The 18018-nt window shown below is 47.9% G+C and overlaps 1 protein-coding gene across 4 annotated transcripts in view; it reads left to right on the top strand.

Annotated features, from left to right (window-relative positions):
• The window catches only part of CHD6 (chromodomain helicase DNA binding protein 6), a 522916-nt gene that overhangs the window by 379851 nt on the left and 125047 nt on the right, over positions 1–18018 (top strand). For all 4 annotated transcript variants that reach the window (XM_063960191.1, XM_063960189.1, XM_063960190.1 and 1 more), the window contains one exon: positions 87–213. In XM_063960191.1, coding sequence (XP_063816261.1) covers positions 87–213 — 127 coding nt within the window. The remainder of the gene's footprint in view (positions 1–86; positions 214–18018) is intronic.

Raw genomic sequence — 18018 nt, 5'->3', positions numbered from 1 at the left:
GGTCCTGACGGAGTCCCCAGCATCCACTACGGACTACGAGAAATAGAATTACCGGTGAGTAAATTCTTATTATTTCCACTTTCTAGGTTATGAGCGTTACTGTTCCATCAGAGCAGACCCAGCTCTTTGCTTTCTGGAGAAAGTGGGAATGCCAGATGAAAATTCTCTGTCAGCTGATGGAGTTAATGATGTGGCTCCAGATTTATCAGAACGGTATTTTTCTAAATGATGCCTTTCTTAATGTAGATGTTTTGGATGAGTAGTATTATTTGCCTTAGAGTTGTTCTTTCACGTTACAAAATGAGGTGGACATAGTAAGATTGTAAGCAAAAGTATGATTTTTTTGTTTTTTACACTTAAATGTTGTCCCTTTGTCCATAAATCATTTTCTTTGAATCCAGTGATAAATAGTGAAGTAAATGGGGTGTCAAGTCTGGTGTAGGAGCTTAAGCACTTTTGAAATTTCCTCCTTAAACTTACTGTGTGTAAACACTGTTTCAGTATTTTCTAACAAAACCCCATGTATAGGCTCAGGATTGCAAATGAAAAAGTGCAAAGAACAAGGTTCTCTAACAAAAATCACAGAATGAGACATTTATTATGAGAACCATAAAGAACAAGAGCTTAGAAGGTGGCCTTGTAGTGTCTCTTTTTCTATTCACTGATTTAGGATTTAACATACTGTAAGTTTAAAAATTCAAATTATTTTTTAATTCATCCTTATGGGACAACTGGGACATCACAAACATGCAACTAAGGAATGGTATGCTCAGAAACCGCAAATCGCAGTACCTTACATTCAAAACTGGCTGTAAAAACGTTAAAGCTGTGAAATTTTGATAAAAAGTGTACCAAATAACAGGTGGCTTCCTGACCCAACTGATTAGATGATTGCCCATACTACTACTTCCAGGAAACTTCACCAGCCTGGCAGAATATGCCATCATCTTTCCGTGAACAGTCTTACCTGCCCCAAAAGTAACACATGTAAATTTACGAAGTAACAACACTGGCAAATATTTTGTTAAAGACCAGCCATCCTCTTTTTCTCCGGCGGGTCCACAGGTTATCCACAGGATAACAATGGGATATGATGAAGCGACAGCGGATTTGCACCAATCGGTAAAAGCTTTTTCGGCCTCCCAGCATGCAACGGGCCCGTCCATATATCCCCGCCTCCTTGCTCAGGAAAATCAGTTTTTTGTTTGATGCGGCAGGAGCCTGACCATAGTCAGAGGGCTGCTGATTCTTAGCAGCCCTAAGCTTTATTATTTTATTTTTATAGTCTTACTATTTTTTGAGTGATTTTTCTAAACAGCATTTTATATGTACCTTAGAAAGAGTCGCTCCAACAACTCTCCACCGGGTCGCGACAACGCTTACCCACGAGTACAGTGCTGTTTCGGCGGGCGTCTGTGTCGGATATACTAGCAGGTCCAGCAGACTTTACCAGGCTGTGGCCGGAGCCCGGGGATAAGGTAAGGAATCGATTCCGCTTAGAAGGGGAATACGGACACAGCCGCACTGTTTTGGGAAGGAGACCACAAAAACATTGCTGACTCGGCTGCCATCTTGGGTGCACCAGCGCTAGGCCTTAGGGATCAGAGGCTCCAGGATTAGTGTGAGGCCGCGATCCCTAATATTGATGTCAGCAGTGGGGAGTCAGACGCTCTCCTGGTCGCCCCTCTCCGCGGTTCATGACCAGTTTCCTCCGAGTCTCCCGCCATGAACTGTTTCCCACTTCCGTCTCAGACGTTGTGCACGTAGGGGACCCAGTCGCAGCATAGGCGGCTGTGTGACTGGTGCGTCCGTGTTCACAGATGCATCCTAAAAGACCAAGAGTTCACCTGTCCGGAGAACTTCACATGTCCTTCGGACTTTGGTTCTTAAGGCCCTGACCACATCCAGAGAGTAAAGAAGAGATGTATCATTATGGAAGATTTTTATAAAAATGCCCTGACTCAGGCCGATCTTTGAGCCCACCTTTAAATGAAAGTTAGGCTTTGTCTGAAGGACAGCTCTGGCTTCATGAAAAATAAGGGCTTCATGAAAAATAAGGAAAGGAGACTTTTAACAATGTCCAGATGATATTTCAGCAAGTGGTTGGCCGCCAGGTGAATGGGCCATTTCCTGCGATGAAAGTCCTGTCTGATGAGGAAATGTTCTGTTCTCCACCCCTGGGATGAGAACTAAAGGAAGCTAAAACTTTGCATGCAACCCATTGTATGATCCTGTTACTTTCCCTCAGGTCCGGGGCACTCCTTGTGTCTTCCTGATTGAGATATGCCAGTGTTATGACATTGTTTGATAGGATGTTTTATGAACCTTCCACACAGGAACTGGCATCTTCTGACCAGGTTATTAAAAACTGCATATAAATTCAGCACTTTTTGTAAGGTGTAATGTCTACTTCTAGATGTCGTATCACAGCTGATGCGTTGGGAAGCGGTGCACAAAATGGAAAGCTGCTCAATCAGATTGTAATGTCACTCAGGTGCTAAAAGGGAGGGTTAATTCTGTGTAGGAAAAAACTATGTGTTCCCTAATGCACACCGAGTGAAAAATATTACTACATAATAGTCAGATAATACGGAGATCTTAGTTGCGTATATCTGCAGATATAGGGTTAAGCCCCCAGGCCGATCGACAAGGCTTCTCCGTCACTGGGGGTCCCTAATACTAGGTATGGGTCCGGGGTGCAGGACCCCACGATGTCGGCACAGGTCGGCCACCCCAGGTCAGCACACAGGTGAGAATTAGTAGGGGTTAATAAGAAGCACAGAAGTGCTATGTAAGTGGTGTGATTAAAATAATATTTCTCTAACGTCCTAGTGGATGCTGGGACTCCGTCAGGACCATGGGGGATAGCGGGCTCCGCAGGAGACAGGGCACATCCAAAAAAGCTTTTAGGTCACATGGTGCGTACTGGCTCCTCCCCCTATGACCCTCCTCCAAGCCTCAGTTAGGTTTTTGTGCCCGTCCGAGAGGGTGCAATCTAGGTGGCTCTCCTAAAGAGCTGTTTAGAAAAGTTTTTTTTTAGGTTTCAATCTCAGTGATTCCTGCTGGCAACAGGATCACTGCATCGAGGGACTTAGGGGAGAGATTTCCAACTCACCTGCGTGCAGGATGGATTGGAGTCTTAGGCTACTGGACACTTAGCTCCAGAGGGAGTCGGAACACAGGTCAGCCTGGGGTTCGTCCCGGAGCCGCGCCGCCGATCCCCCTTACAGACGCTGAAGAGACGGCAGAACGGAGGTCCGGAAAGCAGGCGGCAGAAGACTCCTCAGTCTTCTTGAAGGTAGCGCACAGCACGGCAGCTGTGCGCCATTGTTGTCACACGGCTCACTGACTCAGTCACGGAGGGTGCAGGGCGCTGCTGGGGGCGCCCTGGGCAGCAATATAATTACCTTTAGTGGCAAAATAAATACATCACATATAGCCATTAAGGCTATATGTATGTATTTTAACCCAGGCCAGTTTCTTAAAAACCGGGGAAAAGCCCGCCGAAAAAGGGGCGGAGCTTATTCTCCTCAGCACTCAGCGCCATTTTCCTGCTCTGCTCCGCTGGTGAGGAAGGTTCCCAGGTCTCTCCCCTGCACTGCACTACAGAAACAGGGTAACAAAGAGAAGGGGGGCATAATTTGGCGATATTTATATATTAAGAGCGCATATATAGTAAACAACACCTTCTAGGGTTGTTTATATACATTTATAGCACTTTTGGTGTGTGCTGGCAAACTCTCCCTCTGTCTCCCCAAAGGGCTAGGGGGTCCTGTCTTCGATTAGAGCATTCCCTGTGTGGCTGCTGTGTGTCGGTACGTGTGTGTCGACATGTATGAGGACGATGTTGGTGTGGAGGCAGAGCAATTGCCGATGATGGTAATGTCACCCCCTAGGGAGTCGACACCGGAATGGATGGCTTTAGTTATGGAATTACGTGATAATGTCAGCACATTACAAAAGTCAGTTGACGAAATAAGACGCCCGGCTAACCAGTTAGTACCGGTTCAGGCGTCTCAGACACCGTCAGGGGCTGTAAAACGTCCTTTACCTCAGTCAGTCGACACGGGTACCGACACAGATGAATCTAGTGTCGACGGTGAAGAAACAAACGTATTTTCCAATAGGGCCACACGTTATATGATCACGGCAATGAAGGAGGCTTTGCAGATCTCTGATACTGCTGGTACCTCAAAAAGGGGTATTATGTGGGGGGTGAAAAAACTACCTGTATTTTTTCCAGAATCAGAGGAATTGAATGACGTGTGTGATGAAGCGTGGGTTAACCCCGATAGAAAACTGCTAATTTCCAAGAAGTTATTGGCATTATACCCTTTCCCACCAGAGGTTAGGGCGCGCTGGGAAACACCCCCTAGGGTGGATAAGGCGCTCACACGTTTATCAAAGCAAGTGGCGTTGCCGTCTCCTGATACGGCCGCCCTCAAGGATCCAGCAGATAGGAGGCTGGAAACTACACTGAAGAGTATATACACACATACTGGTGTTATACTGCGACCGGCAATAGCCTCAGCCTGGATGTGCAGTGCTGGGGTAGTGTGGTTGGATTCTCTGACTGAAAATATTGAGACCCTGGATAGGGACAGTATTTTATTGACTCTAGAGCAATTAAAGGATGCTTTCCTTTATATGCGAGATGCTCAGAGGGATGTTTGTACTCTAGCATCAAGAGTAAGCGCGATGTCCATATCTGCCAGAAGAAGTTTATGGACGCGACAGTGGTCAGGTGATGCGGATTCCAAGAGGCATATGGAAGTATTGCCATATAAAGGAGAGGAATTGTTTGGGGTCGGTCTTTCGGACCTGGTGGCCACGGCAACTGCCGGCAAATCCACTTTTTTACCTCAGACCCCCTCCCAACAGAAAAAGACACCGTCTTTTCAGCCGCAGTCCTTTCGCTCCTATAAAAAGCGACCAAAAGGACAGTCTTATCTGCCGCGAGGCAGAGGAAAGGGTAAGAAAGGGCAGCAAGCAGCCCCTGCCCAGGAACAGAAGCCCGCCCCGGCTTCTACAAAGCCATCAGCATGACGCTGGGGCTTTACAAGCGGACTCAGGAACGGTGGGGGGTCGACTCAAGATTTTCAGCAATCAATGGGTTCACTCACAAGTGGACCCGTGGGTCCTGCAGATAGTATCTCAGGGTTACATGCTGGAGTTCGAAAGGTCTCCCCCTCGCCGGTTCCTAAAGTCTGCTTTACCAACGTCTCCCTCAGAAAGGACGTCGGTTTTGGAAGCCATTCACAAGCTGTATTCTCAGCAAGTGATAGTCAAGGTACCCCTCCTACAACAGGGAAAGGGGTATTATTCCACACTATTTGTGGTACCGAAACCGGACGGTTCGGTAAGGCCTATTCTAAATCTGAAATCCTTGAACCTGTACATAAAGAAATTCAAGTTCAAGATGGAGTCACTCAGAGCAGTGATAGCGAATCTGGAAGAAGGAGACTTCATGGTGTCCTTGGACATAAAAGATGCTTATCTACATGTCCCGATTTACCCCTCACACCAAGGGTATCTCAGGTTCGTGATACAAGACTGTCATTATCAGTTTCAAACGCTGCCGTTTGGGTTGTCCACGGCCCCTCGGGTCTTTACCAAGGTAATGACCGAAATGATGGTTCTTCTACGAAGAAAAGGCGTATTAATTATCCCTTACTTGGACGATCTCCTGATAAGGGCAAAGTCCAGAGAACAGCTGGAAGTCGGTGTAGCGCTAACACAAGTAGTGTTTCAGCAACACGGGTGGATTCTAAATCTTCCAAAATCTCAATTGACCCCGACAACACATCTGCTGTTCCTGGGCATGATTCTGGACACGGTTCAGAAAAAGGTATTTCTCCAGGAAGAGAAAGCAAGGGAGTTATCCGAACTTGTCAAGAACCTCCTAAAACCAGGAACTGTGTCAGTACATCAATGCACAAGAGTCCTGGGAAAGATGGTGGCTTCGTACGAAGCGATTCCATTCGGCAGATTCCATGCACGAACATTTCAGTGGGATCTGCTGGACAAATGGTCCGGATCGCATCTGCACATGCATCAGCGGATAACACTGTCACCGAGAACAAGGTTGTCTCTCCTGTGGTGGTTGCAGACTGCCCATCTGTTAGTGGGCCGCAGATTCGGCATACAGGACTGGGTCCTGGTGACTACGGATGCCAGCCTACGAGGTTGGGGAGCAGTCACAAAGGGAAGAAACTTCCAGGGCGTGTGGTCAAACCTGGAGACGTCTCTTCACATAAATATACTGGAGCTAAGAGCGATCTACAATGCTCTAAGCCTGGCAAAATCGCTGCTTCAGGGTCAGCCGGTGTTGATCCAGTCCGACAACATCACGGCAGTCGCCCACGTAAACCGACAAGGCGGCACGAGAAGCAGGAGTGCAATGGCAGAAGCTGCAAGGATTCTGCGCTGGGCGGAGAATCATGTCGTAGCACTGTCAGCAGTGTTCATCCCGGGAGTGGACAACTGGGAAGCAGATTTCCTCAGCAGACACGACCTTCACCCGGGAGAGTGGGGACTTCATCCAGAAGTTTTCCACATGATTGTGAACCGTTGGGAAAAACCAAAGGTGGACATGATGGCGTCTCGCCTCAACAAAAAATTGGACAGGTATTGCACCAGGTCAAGAGACCCTCAGGCAATAGCTGTGGACGCTCTGGTAACACCGTGGGTGTACCAGTCAGTGTATGTGTTCCCTCCTCTGCCTCTCATACCAAAGGTACTGAGAATTATACGGAAAAGAGGAGTAAGAACAATACTGGTAGCTCCGGACTGGCCAAGAAGAACTTGGTATCCGGAACTTCAAGAGATGCTCACGGAGGATCCGTGGCCTCTACCTCTAAGAAGGGATCTGCTTCAGCAGGGACCTTGTATGTTCCAAGACTTACCGCGGCTGCGTTTGACGGCATGGCGGTTGAACGCCGGATTCTAAAAGAGAAGGGCATTCCTGAGGAAGTTATTCCTACTTTAATTAAAGCCAGGAAAGAAGTGACCGCACAACATTATCACCGCATTTGGAGAAAATATGTTGCGTGGTGTGAGGCCAAGAAGGCTCCAACGGAAGAATTTCAATTGGGTCGATTCTTACATTTCCTGCAAGCAGGATTGTCTATGGGCCTCAAATTGGGGTCCATTAAAGTTCAAATTTCGGCCTTATCAATTTTCTTCCAGAAGGAATTGGCGTCAGTGCCTGAAGTACAAACTTTTGTCAAAGGTGTACTACATATACAACCCCCAATAGTGCCTCCAGTGGCACCGTGGGATTTGAACGTGGTTCTAAATTTTCTCAAATCTCATTGGTTTGAGCCTTTAAAATCGGTAGATTTAAAATACCTTACATGGAAGGTAACCATGCTGTTGGCCCTGGCTTCAGCCAGGAGAGTTTCGGAGTTGGCAGCTTTGTCATACAAAAGCCCATATCTGATATTCCATTCGGACAGGGCAGAATTGAGGACACGTCCTCAATTTCTCCCTAAGGTGGTTTCGGCATTTCACTTGAACCAGCCGATTGTGGTGCCTGCGGCTACTAGCGACTTGGAGGACTCCAAGTTACTGGACGTTGTCAGAGCATTAAAAATATATATTTCAAGGACAGCTGGAGTCAGAAAATCTGACTCGTTGTTTACATTGTATGCACCCAACAAGTTGGGTGCTCCTGCGTCTAAACAGACGATTGCACGTTGGATATGTAGTACAATCCAACTTGCACATTCTGTGGCAGGCCTGCCACAGCCTAAATCTGTAAAGGCCCATTCCACAAGGAAAGTGGGCTCGTCCTGGGCGGCTGCCCGAGGAGTCTCGGCATTACAACTTTGCCGAGCAGCTACGTGGTCAGGGGAGAACACGTTTGTAAAATTTTACAAATTTGATACTCTGGCTAAAGAGGACCTGGAGTTCTCTCATTCGGTGCTGCAGAGTCATCCGCACTCTCCCGCCCGTTTGGGAGCTTTGGTATAATCCCCATGGTCCTGACGGAGTCCCAGCATCCACTAGGACGTTAGAGAAAATAAGAATTTACTTACCGATAATTCTATTTCTCATAGTCCGTAGTGGATGCTGGGTGCCCATCCCAAGTGCGGATTGTCTGCAATGCTTGTACATAGTTATTGTTACAAAAATCGGGTTATTACTGTTGTTGTGAGCCATCTGTTCAGAGGCTACTTCGTTTGTGTTATCATACTGTTAACTGGGTTCAGATCACAAGTTGTACGGTGTGATTGGTGTGGCTGGTATGAGTCTTACCCGGGATTCAAGATCCTTCCTTATTGTGTACGCTCGTCCGGGCACAGTACCTAACTGAGGCTTGGAGGAGGGTCATAGGGGGAGGAGCCAGTACGCACCATGTGACCTAAAAGCTTTTTTGGATGTGCCCTGTCTCCTGCGGAGCCCGCTATCCCCAATGGTCCTGACGGAGTCCCAGCATCCACTACGGACTATGAGAAATAGAATTATCGGTAAGTAAATTCTTATTATTCAAAGTGATAGGGAAAATCATAAGTGTTAATAAAGTGTTAGGGTGTGCCGACCTGAAGCAGCCCAGCCATACCGACACAGGGGCCACCGCACCCAACACCCACCCCATAAATAATTACAAATATGTCTGGGTTAAATTACCAGTGTAAGGCCACATGGTAATGGCTCCTACAGCATCTGAGAGCCAGCTTACCTGGGGATACGTTGGGAAGCGGGTAAGGCTACTCCCTGCTTGCAGGGAGCCACACACATTATGGCTGTAACTGCCATTGAGGGAGGACACCAGCGGTTCTGGCAAGTGGGCTAGGTCTTCTCTGCACCCCCACTAGAGCACAAGGGTGCACTTTGGTAATGGGGCACTATAATACATAACAGCCAAACAGAGAAGGACAGCTTACCCTATTAGCTCCTTTAGCGTGTCCCCTGCTCTAGGTCACCCGTCAAAGGGCTTTCTCATCCTCTCTCTCACCTCCTCTGTACAGACGTTGGGCAGCCATTTTCTACACTGCCTGCCTTAGCTGACAGAGAGAGACACAGGCTCCTCCCTCCCTTTAGTCCTCACTCTGGTGTCAGGTTGGGTCTGGTTGTTGAGCATACCTATTACCCCTACAATTCTGAGCATTGAATGATTCTGTGCACCTGTTTTATTTAGAAATGAAAAGGAATGCTGTCCTTGAATTGTCATTCCTTTTCTGTATTGTGTCCTTCTCTACATTTATTGCTTTTTCTACAGGTGTTTCTGTAGTGTTACAACTGCATTTACTATTTCAGTTCAGTGTAAGTGTTAGGGAGAGCAACTTTATTTCTCCTAGGCGAACACTTATTCGTTTATTAGTGTTCTTGCTATTATAGATACTGATTAAGCAGCACCACTTATTACTTTGTGGTACTGGTCCATTCAGTGCTTTTTCCCTAAATTTTGCGCCGCTGTTTACTGTTAAATTTCTGTGTGTGGTGTCAACACCTGGAACACATTATTATGTCTTCCAACTGTCACTCAGCTAAAGCACCCAGGGAGGGTGGCGCTGCTGTTTTGCACACTTGCAAGAACTGAATTTCTTTAAGCACAGACTATGAAACATGATGGTTTTTGTGTTAGGTGATTTGCAAGGTCCTAGCGGGAGGTTCCTCCAACCATAGATCCCTTGTGGGATACTGGACCATGGGATTGCAGGTTGGGGCTGGAGTATGGCACTTAATGTAAATTGTAGCTTTAAACCCAAGCTCCTCTCTCCTGCATCCCCATGATTCCAGTCTTCCTTAGGTGCCTGTGGAGTAGGACACGTTTTAGGAAGGCTGCACAACAGCCCTTGTTTTAGTTAAGTTTCTTTGTACTTGTTTTTGTAATTTTCTCTGACGTCCTAGTGGATGCTGGGGACTCCGTCAGGACCATGGGGAATAGCGGCTCCGCAGGAGACAGGGCACAAAAGCAAGCTTTTAGGATCACATGGTGTGTACTGGCTCCTCCCCCTATGACCCTCCTCCAAGCCTCAGTTAGGTTTTTGTGCCCGTCCGAGTAGGGTGCAATCTAGGTGGCTCTCTTAAAGAGTTACTTAGAAAAAGTTTTTAGGTTCTTTATTTTCAGTGAGTCCTGCTGGCAACAGGCTCACTGCATCGAGGGACTTAGGGGAGAGATTTTCAACTCACCTGCGTGCAGGATGGATTGGATTCTTAGGCTACTGGACACCATTAGCTCCAGAGGGAGTCGGAACACAGGGCTCGCCCTGGGGTTCGTCCCGGAGCCGCGCCGCCGACCCCCCTTGCAGATGCTGAAGATGAAGAGGTCCGGAACCAGGCGGCAGAAGACTTTCAGTCTTCATCAGGTAGCGCACAGCACTGCAGCTGTGCGCCATTGTTGTCAGCACACTTCTCACAGCAGTCACGGAGGGTGCAGGGCGCTGGGGGGGGGGCGCCCTGGGCAGCAATGTATAATACCTGTATGGCGAAAAATACATCACATATAGCCCTTGAGGCTATATGGATGTATTTAACCCCTGCCAGATATCAAAAACTCCGGAGAAGAAGCCCGCCGAAAAGGGGGCGGGGCCTATTCTCCTCAGCACACAGCGCCATTTTCCCTCACAGAAATGCTGGTGGGAAGGCTCCCAGGCTCTCCCCTGCACTGCACTACAGAAACAGGGTTAAAACAGAGAGGGGGGGCACTGATTTGGCGATATGTACATATATTAAAATGCTATAAGGGAGGAACACTTATATAAAGGTTGTCCCTGGATAATTATAGCGTTTTGGTGTGTGCTGGCAAACTCTCCCTCTGTCTCCCCAAAGGGCTAGTGGGTCCTGTCCTCTATCAGAGCATTCCCTATGTGTGTGCTGTATGTCGGTACGTGTGTGTCGACATGTATGAGGTAAATGTTGGTGAGGAGGCGGAGCAAATTGCCTGTAATGGTGATGTCACTCTCTAGGGCAGGCTTTCCCAACCACGGTCCTCAAGGCACACTAACAGTGCAGGTTTTAGTGCTATCCAGGCTTCAGCACAGGTGACTTAATTAGTAGCTCACTTATTCTGATTTAACCATCTGTGCTGCAGCCTGGATATCACTAAAACCTGCACTGTTGGTGTGCCTCGAGGACCGTGGTTGGGAAAGCCTGCTCTAGGGAGTCGACACCGGAATGGATGGCTTATTTATGGAATTACGTGATAATGTCAACACGCTGTAAGCCGGTTGACGACATGAGAGGGCCGGCGAACAAATTAGTATCTGTCCAGGCGTCTCAAACACCGTCAGGGGCTGTAAAATGCCCATTTACCTCAGTCGGTCGACACAGACCCAGACAAGGACACTGATTTCAGTGTCGACGGTGAAGAAACAAACGTATTTTCCTTTAGGGCCACACGTTAAGGGCAATGAAGGAGGTGTTACATATTTCTGATACTCCAAGTACCACAAAAAAGGGTATTATGTGTGAGGTGAAAAAACTACCTGTAGTTTTTCCTGAATCAGATAAATTATATGAAGTGTGTGATGATGCGTGGGTTTCCCCCGATAGAAAATTATTGGCGGTATACCTTTTCCCGCCAGAAGTTAAGGCGCGTTGGGAAACACCCCTCAGGGTGGATAAGGCGCTCACACGCTTATCAGAACAAGTGGCGATACCATCTACAGATAGGACCGTACTTAAGGAGCCAGCTAATAGGAGGCTGAAAAATATCCTAAAAAGTATACACACACATGCTGGTGTTATACTGTGACCAGCGATCGCCTCAGCCTGGATGTGCAGACCTGAGGTGGCTTGGTCGGATTCCCTGACTAAAAATATTGATACCCTTGACAGGGACAGTATTTTATTGACTATAGAGCATTTAAAGGATGCATTTCTATATATGCGAGATGCGCAGAGGGATATTGCACTCTGGCATCAAGAGTAAATGCGATGTCCATATCTGCAAGAAGATGTTTATGGACACGACAGTGGTCAGGTGATGCAGATTCCAAACGGCACAAAGATGTATTGCCGTATAAAGGGGAGGAGTTATTTGGGGTCGGTCCATGGGACCTGGTGGCCACGGCAACTGCTGGAAAATCCACCGTTATTTACCCTAAGTCACATCTCTGCAGAAAAAGACACCGTCTTTTCAGCCTCAGTCTTTTCGTCCCTATAAGAGTCATATCTGCCCAGGGATAGAGAAAAGGGAAGAAGACTGCAGCAAGCAGCCCATTCCCAGGAACAGAAGCCCTTCGCCGCTTCTACTAAGTTCTCAGCATGACGCTGGGACCGTACAGGACCCCTGGATCCTACAAGTAGTATCCAAGGGGTACAGATTGGAATGTCGAGGCGTTTCCCCCCTCGCAGGTTCCTGTAGTCTGCTGTACCAATGTCTCCCTCCGACAGGGAGGCAGTATTGAAAATAATTCACAAGCTGTATTCCCAGCAGGTGATAATAAAAATACCCCTCCTACAACAAGGAAAGGGGTATTGTTCCACACTATATGGTGGTACTGAAGCCAGAAGGCTAGGTGAGACCGATTCTAAATCGAAAAATTTTTTTGAACACTTACAAAGGTTCAAATTCAGATGGAGTCACTCAGAGCAGTGATAGCAAACAAGGGGACTATATAGTGTCCCGGGACATCAGGGATGCTTACCTCCATGTCCCAAAAATTTGCTTTTCTCACCAAGGGTACCTCAGGTTCGTGGTACAGAACTGTCACTATCAGTTTCAGACGATGCCGTTGGATTGTCCAAGGCACCCCGGGTCCTTACCAAGGTAATGACCGAAATGAGGATTCGTCGTCAAAGAGAATGGACGACCTCCTGATAAGAACAAGGTCCAGAGAACAGTTGGAGGTCGGAGTAGCACTATCTCAAGTAGTTCTACGACAGCACGGGTGGATTCTAAATATTCCATAACCGCAGTTGTTCCGACGACACGTCTGCTGGTCCTAGGGATGATTCTGGACACAGTCCAGGAAAAGGTGTTTCTCCCAGAGGAGAAAGCCAGGGAGTTATCCGAGCTAATCGGGATCCTCCTAAAACCAGGAAAAGTGTCAGTGCATCATTGCACAAGAGTCCTGGTAAAAATGGTGGCTTATTACGAAGCGCTTCCATTCGGCAGATTTCACACAAGAACTCTTCAGTGGGATCTGCTGGACAAATGGTCCGGATCGCATCTTCAGATGCATCAGCGGATAACCCTATATCCAAGGACAAGGGTGTCTCTCCTGTGGTGATTACAGAGTGCTCATCTTCTAGAGGGCCGCAGATTCGGCATTCAGGATTGGATGCTGGTAACCACGGAGGCCAGCCTGAGAGGCTGGGGAGCAGTCACACAGGGAAAAAATTTCCAGGGAGTGTGATCAAGTCTGGAGAATTCTCTCCACATAAATATACTGGAGCTAAGAGCAAATTTATAATGCTCTAAGTTTAGCAAGGCCTCTGCTTCAAGGTCAGCCGGTATTGATCCAGTGGGATAACATCACGGCAGTCGCCCACGTAAACAGAAAGGGCGGCACAAGAAGCAGGAGGGCAGTGGTCAAAACTGCAAGGATTTTTCGCTAGGCGGAAAATCATGTGTTAGCACTGTCAGCAGTGTTCATTCCGGGAGTGGACGACTGGGAAGCAGACTTCCTCAGCAGGCACGACCTCCACCCGGGAGAGTGGGAACTTCATCGGGAAGTTTTCCGCATGATTGTGAACCGTTGGGAAAGACCAAAGGTGGACATGATGGCGTCCCGCCCGAACAAAAAACGGGACAGGTATTGCGCCAGGTCACGAGACCTTCAGGCGATAGCTGTGGACGTCCTGGTAACACCGTGGGTGTAACAGTCGGTGTATGTGTTCCCTCCTCTGTTTCTCATAACCAAGGTATTGAGAATTATAAGACGTAGAGGAGTAAGAACTATACTCGTGGCTCCGGATTGGCCAAGAGGGACTTGGTACCCGGAACTTCAAGAGATGCTCACAGAAGACTAATGGCCTCGGGAGCTAAGATGGGATTTGCTTTCAGCAAGAACCATGTCTGTTCCAAGAGGAACCGTGGCATCTGCCTCTAAGAAAGGACCTGCTCCAGCAGGGACCTTGTCTGTTCCAAGACTTACCGCGACTGCGTTTGACGGCATGGCGGTTGAACGCCGGATCCTAAGGGAAAAGGCATTCCGGAAGAAGTCATACCTACCCTGGTCAAAGCCAGGAAGGAGGTGACCGTACAACGTTATCACCACATGTGGTGAAAATATGTTGCGTGGGTGAGGCCAGGAAGGCCCCACGAAAAAATTTCGACTAGGTCGATTTCTGCACTTCCTGAAAACAGGAGTGTCTATGAGCCTCAAATTGGGGTCCATTAAGGTTCAAGTTTCGGCCCTGTAGATTTTCTTCCAGAAAAAATTGGCTTCAATTCCTGAAGTCCAGACGTTTGTCAAGGGAGTATTGCATATACAGCCCCTTGTGTGCCTCCAGTGGCACCGTGGGATCTCAACGTAGTGTTGGGATTCCTAAAATCATATTGGTTTGAACCGCTCAAATCTGTGGATTTGAAATATCTCACATGGAAAGTGACCATGTTGTGGCCCTGGCCTCGGCCAGACGATTGTCAGAATTGGGGGCTTTGTCTTAAAAAAGCCCATATTTGTTTTTCCAGTCGGACAAGGCAGAACTGCGGACTCGTCCCCAGTTTCTTCCTAAGGTGGTGTCAGCGTTTCACCTGAAACAACATATTGTGGTGCCTGCGGCTACTAGGGACTTGGAGGACTCCAAGTTGCTAGACGTTGTCGGGGCCCTAAAAATATATAGATATATATATATATATTTCCAGGACGGCTGGAGTCAGAAAGTCTGACTTGCTGTTTATATTGTATGCACCCAAAAAGCTGGGTGCTCCTGCTTCTAAGCAGACTATTGCTTGTTGGATTTGTAGTACAATTCAGCTTGCACATTCTGTGGCAGGCCTGCCACAGCCAAAATCTGTAAGTGCCCATTCCACAAGGAAGGTGGGCTCATCTTGGGCGGATGCCCGAGGGGGTCTCGGCTTTAAAATTTTGCCGAGCAGTTACGTGGTCAGGGGGGAACACGTTTGTAAAATTCTACAAATTTGATACCCTGGCTGAGGAGGACCTGGAGTTCTCTCATTCGGTGCTGCAGAGTCATCCGCACTCTCCCGCCCGTTTGGGAGCTTTGGTATAATCCCCATGGTCCTGACGGAGTCCCCAGCATCCACTAGGACGTCAGAGAAAATAAGATTTTACTTACCGATAAATCTATTTCTCGTAGTCCGTAGTGGATGCTGGGCGCCCATCCCAAGTGCGGATTGTCTGCATTACTTGTACATAGTTATTGTTACAAAAATCGGGTTATTATTGTTGTGAGCCATCTTTTTTAGAGGCTACTTCATTGTTATCATACTGTTAACTGGGTTCAGATCACAAGTTGTACGGTGTGATTGGTGTGGCTGGTATGAGTCTTACCCGGGATTCAAGATCCTTCCTTATTGTGTACGCTCGTCCGGGCACAGTACCTAACTGAGGCTTGGAGGAGGGTCATAGGGGGAGGAGCCAGTACACACCATGTGATCCTAAAAGCTTGCTTTTGTGCCCTGTCTCCTGCGGAGCCGCTATTCCCCATGGTCCTGACGGAGTCCCCAGCATCCACTACGGACTACGAGAAATAGATTTATCGGTAAGTAAAATCTTATTATTCTTTCTGCTGCGGTGTACACTGGGCTCCACAAGGATAGACATTGGGGTGTAGAGTAGGATCTTGGGGGGTAATTCCAAGTTGATCGCAGCAGGAAATTTTTTAGCAGTTGTGCAAAACCATGTGCACTGCAGGGGAGGCAGATATAACATGTGCAGAAAGAGTTAGATTTGGGTCGGTTATTTTATTTCTGTGCAGGGTAAATACTGGCTGCTTTATTTTTACACTGCAAATTAGATTGCAGATTGAACACACCACACCCAAATCTAACTCTCTCTGCAAATGTTATATCTGCCTCCCCTGCAGTGCACATGGTTTTGCCCAACTGCTAAAAAATGTCCTGCTGCGATCAACTTGGAATTACCCCCTTGATCCGAAGCACCAACAGGCTCAAAAGCTTTGACCTTCTTCCCAAGATGCATAGCGCCGCCTCCTATATCACCCCTCCTCCGTGCACAGGAGCTCAGTTTGTAGTTGGTGCTTGCAGTGCAAGCATGTAACAGGAAGAGCTGCTCACAGCAGCTCTAGAAAAAGCTTTTTCTGAGGAAAAAAGAAGACTACAAGGGCTGCAACAGAGGCACAGATTGTGTTAGATGTCAGTAGACATTACCTGCTGCAGCTCCATCTCTCCCCCAGCGGCGCTGTACACTCCCGCACCCTGGTTGCCGGGTACCTACAGCAGGAGGCTCCGGTTTTCTTCCAAGTCAGTCACACACGGCTGGGGCTCTCCGGGATCGCGTGGCCGCACTTCGGGAAGGAGGTAAGTGGGTCCCGCTCGCGGGACCCGCACTTTATCGCGATCTGGCGCGGCGGTGGACACTGTGGCAGTACAGGCGATCCCACTAAATCACCAGGGCATTGGTGCAGGTCAGGTTTTCTCTAAACCTTTTTACAAGTAGCCCGCAGTACCCGGTGGTTTTGCCAGCAGAGGGGATAAGGCTTAGACCTGGAGCCCCTCCCCCAGCCCCAGGGCGCCATTTCCAGTAAATGTTCCCGCCCTGGAGTTGCATATCTGTCTCTCCCTCACTCCCTGTCAGTGTTTGGTCGCCATTTCCCCAGCTACACTGTTCCTGGGACTACTTGGGCAAATCATCCTTTGTAAAGCCGCCTGGTTGTTAGCGCTGTGACTTTACATGACACTTAAGTATTCTACATGTCAATTAGACAGTGTTAGTTAAGAAATAGTGCATTTAGTCAGGGTTTTCTGGTACAAGTACCCTGTGATATACATCCAGTTCTTACTGTGCAGTGTTATCTATTGTTTATAGAGCTATATATATATAAGCTGGTCCAGTGCAGTATTATTGTGGGTAATAACCTTTGCATTGTATAACTGTGACTATATGTGTGTGCGTTAGCTTGCTGAGTGATTTCCATTGCGTGTCTCTCACTCACCTGGCTATCCCTATATTCTGTAACCTGAGGGGGCTTGGTGCGTCAGGTTTTATAATAATATAGGATATTCACAAGATATACTCTAATACGTATTTTTCTCTGTGATTTTAGTCACCATATCTCTCCTGTATCTCTGCTTGTGCTGACTACACTGCGCAAGGGTTTGTGCATGAGGTATTGTGCTGCTGACAATTGTACTGTGTTACCTGATATTGCAAGTTATATCATGTCTGCTTCTGAAGGTAACGGTTCTGGGGCTGAACACACTGCCGGTGTTGCTGAAGCCACAGATCCCTATGAGGAGAATATAGCAGCTGCGGGCTCTGGTTCTGAGGGCTCCTAGCCCCCCAGTGGGACTGTGGCAACGGGGGTCCATAATGACCCACCGTGGGCTACTTTATCCACGCTTCTAAACACGCTAGTTACTAAACTAACACCCCCTATGGGACCTTCTATGCCGGTTCAACCGTATGTGGTCCCCGCGGCTAACCCGCCGTGGGCAGGTAACTTGTCTGCTCAATTGAAGAAATTGAACCAGTCCTTGACTACAAAAAGTCCTCGCTCGCCTAAGACCATGGGGTCCTCTAAGCGAGCTCTTACCTCCTCACAATCCACTGCTGTCACTGACACCTCGTCTGATGAAGATGGCGTTTACACTGACCCCACTGAGTCTGACACAGATACTGCTGATGGGGAGGGTAGTTCAAATGTGGATGTTCCTGATCTTTTGGAGGCTATTAAGTTGATTCTACAGATTACGGATCATCCCGAGCCATCCGTCTCTCCTAAGAAACCAGATAGGTTCAAGCGTCAGAAGGTGGTTAAACAAGTTCTACCTCACTCTGACCACCTAGTGGATATACGGTAGGAATCCTGGGAAAACCCAGGAAAGAAGTTTGTGCCTCAAAAGAAGATGCTGGCTCGCTATCCCCTCGCGCCAGAGCTGTCTAAAAATTGGGAAACGCCTCCTCCAGTAGGCTCGCA

This window comes from Pseudophryne corroboree, chromosome 3, assembly GCF_028390025.1.
Source record: "Pseudophryne corroboree isolate aPseCor3 chromosome 3, aPseCor3.hap2, whole genome shotgun sequence".
Taxonomy (NCBI): Eukaryota; Metazoa; Chordata; class Amphibia; order Anura; family Myobatrachidae; genus Pseudophryne; species Pseudophryne corroboree.
Note: the sequence above shows the minus strand (reverse complement) of the source record. Positions and strands in the feature narration are given on the sequence as shown.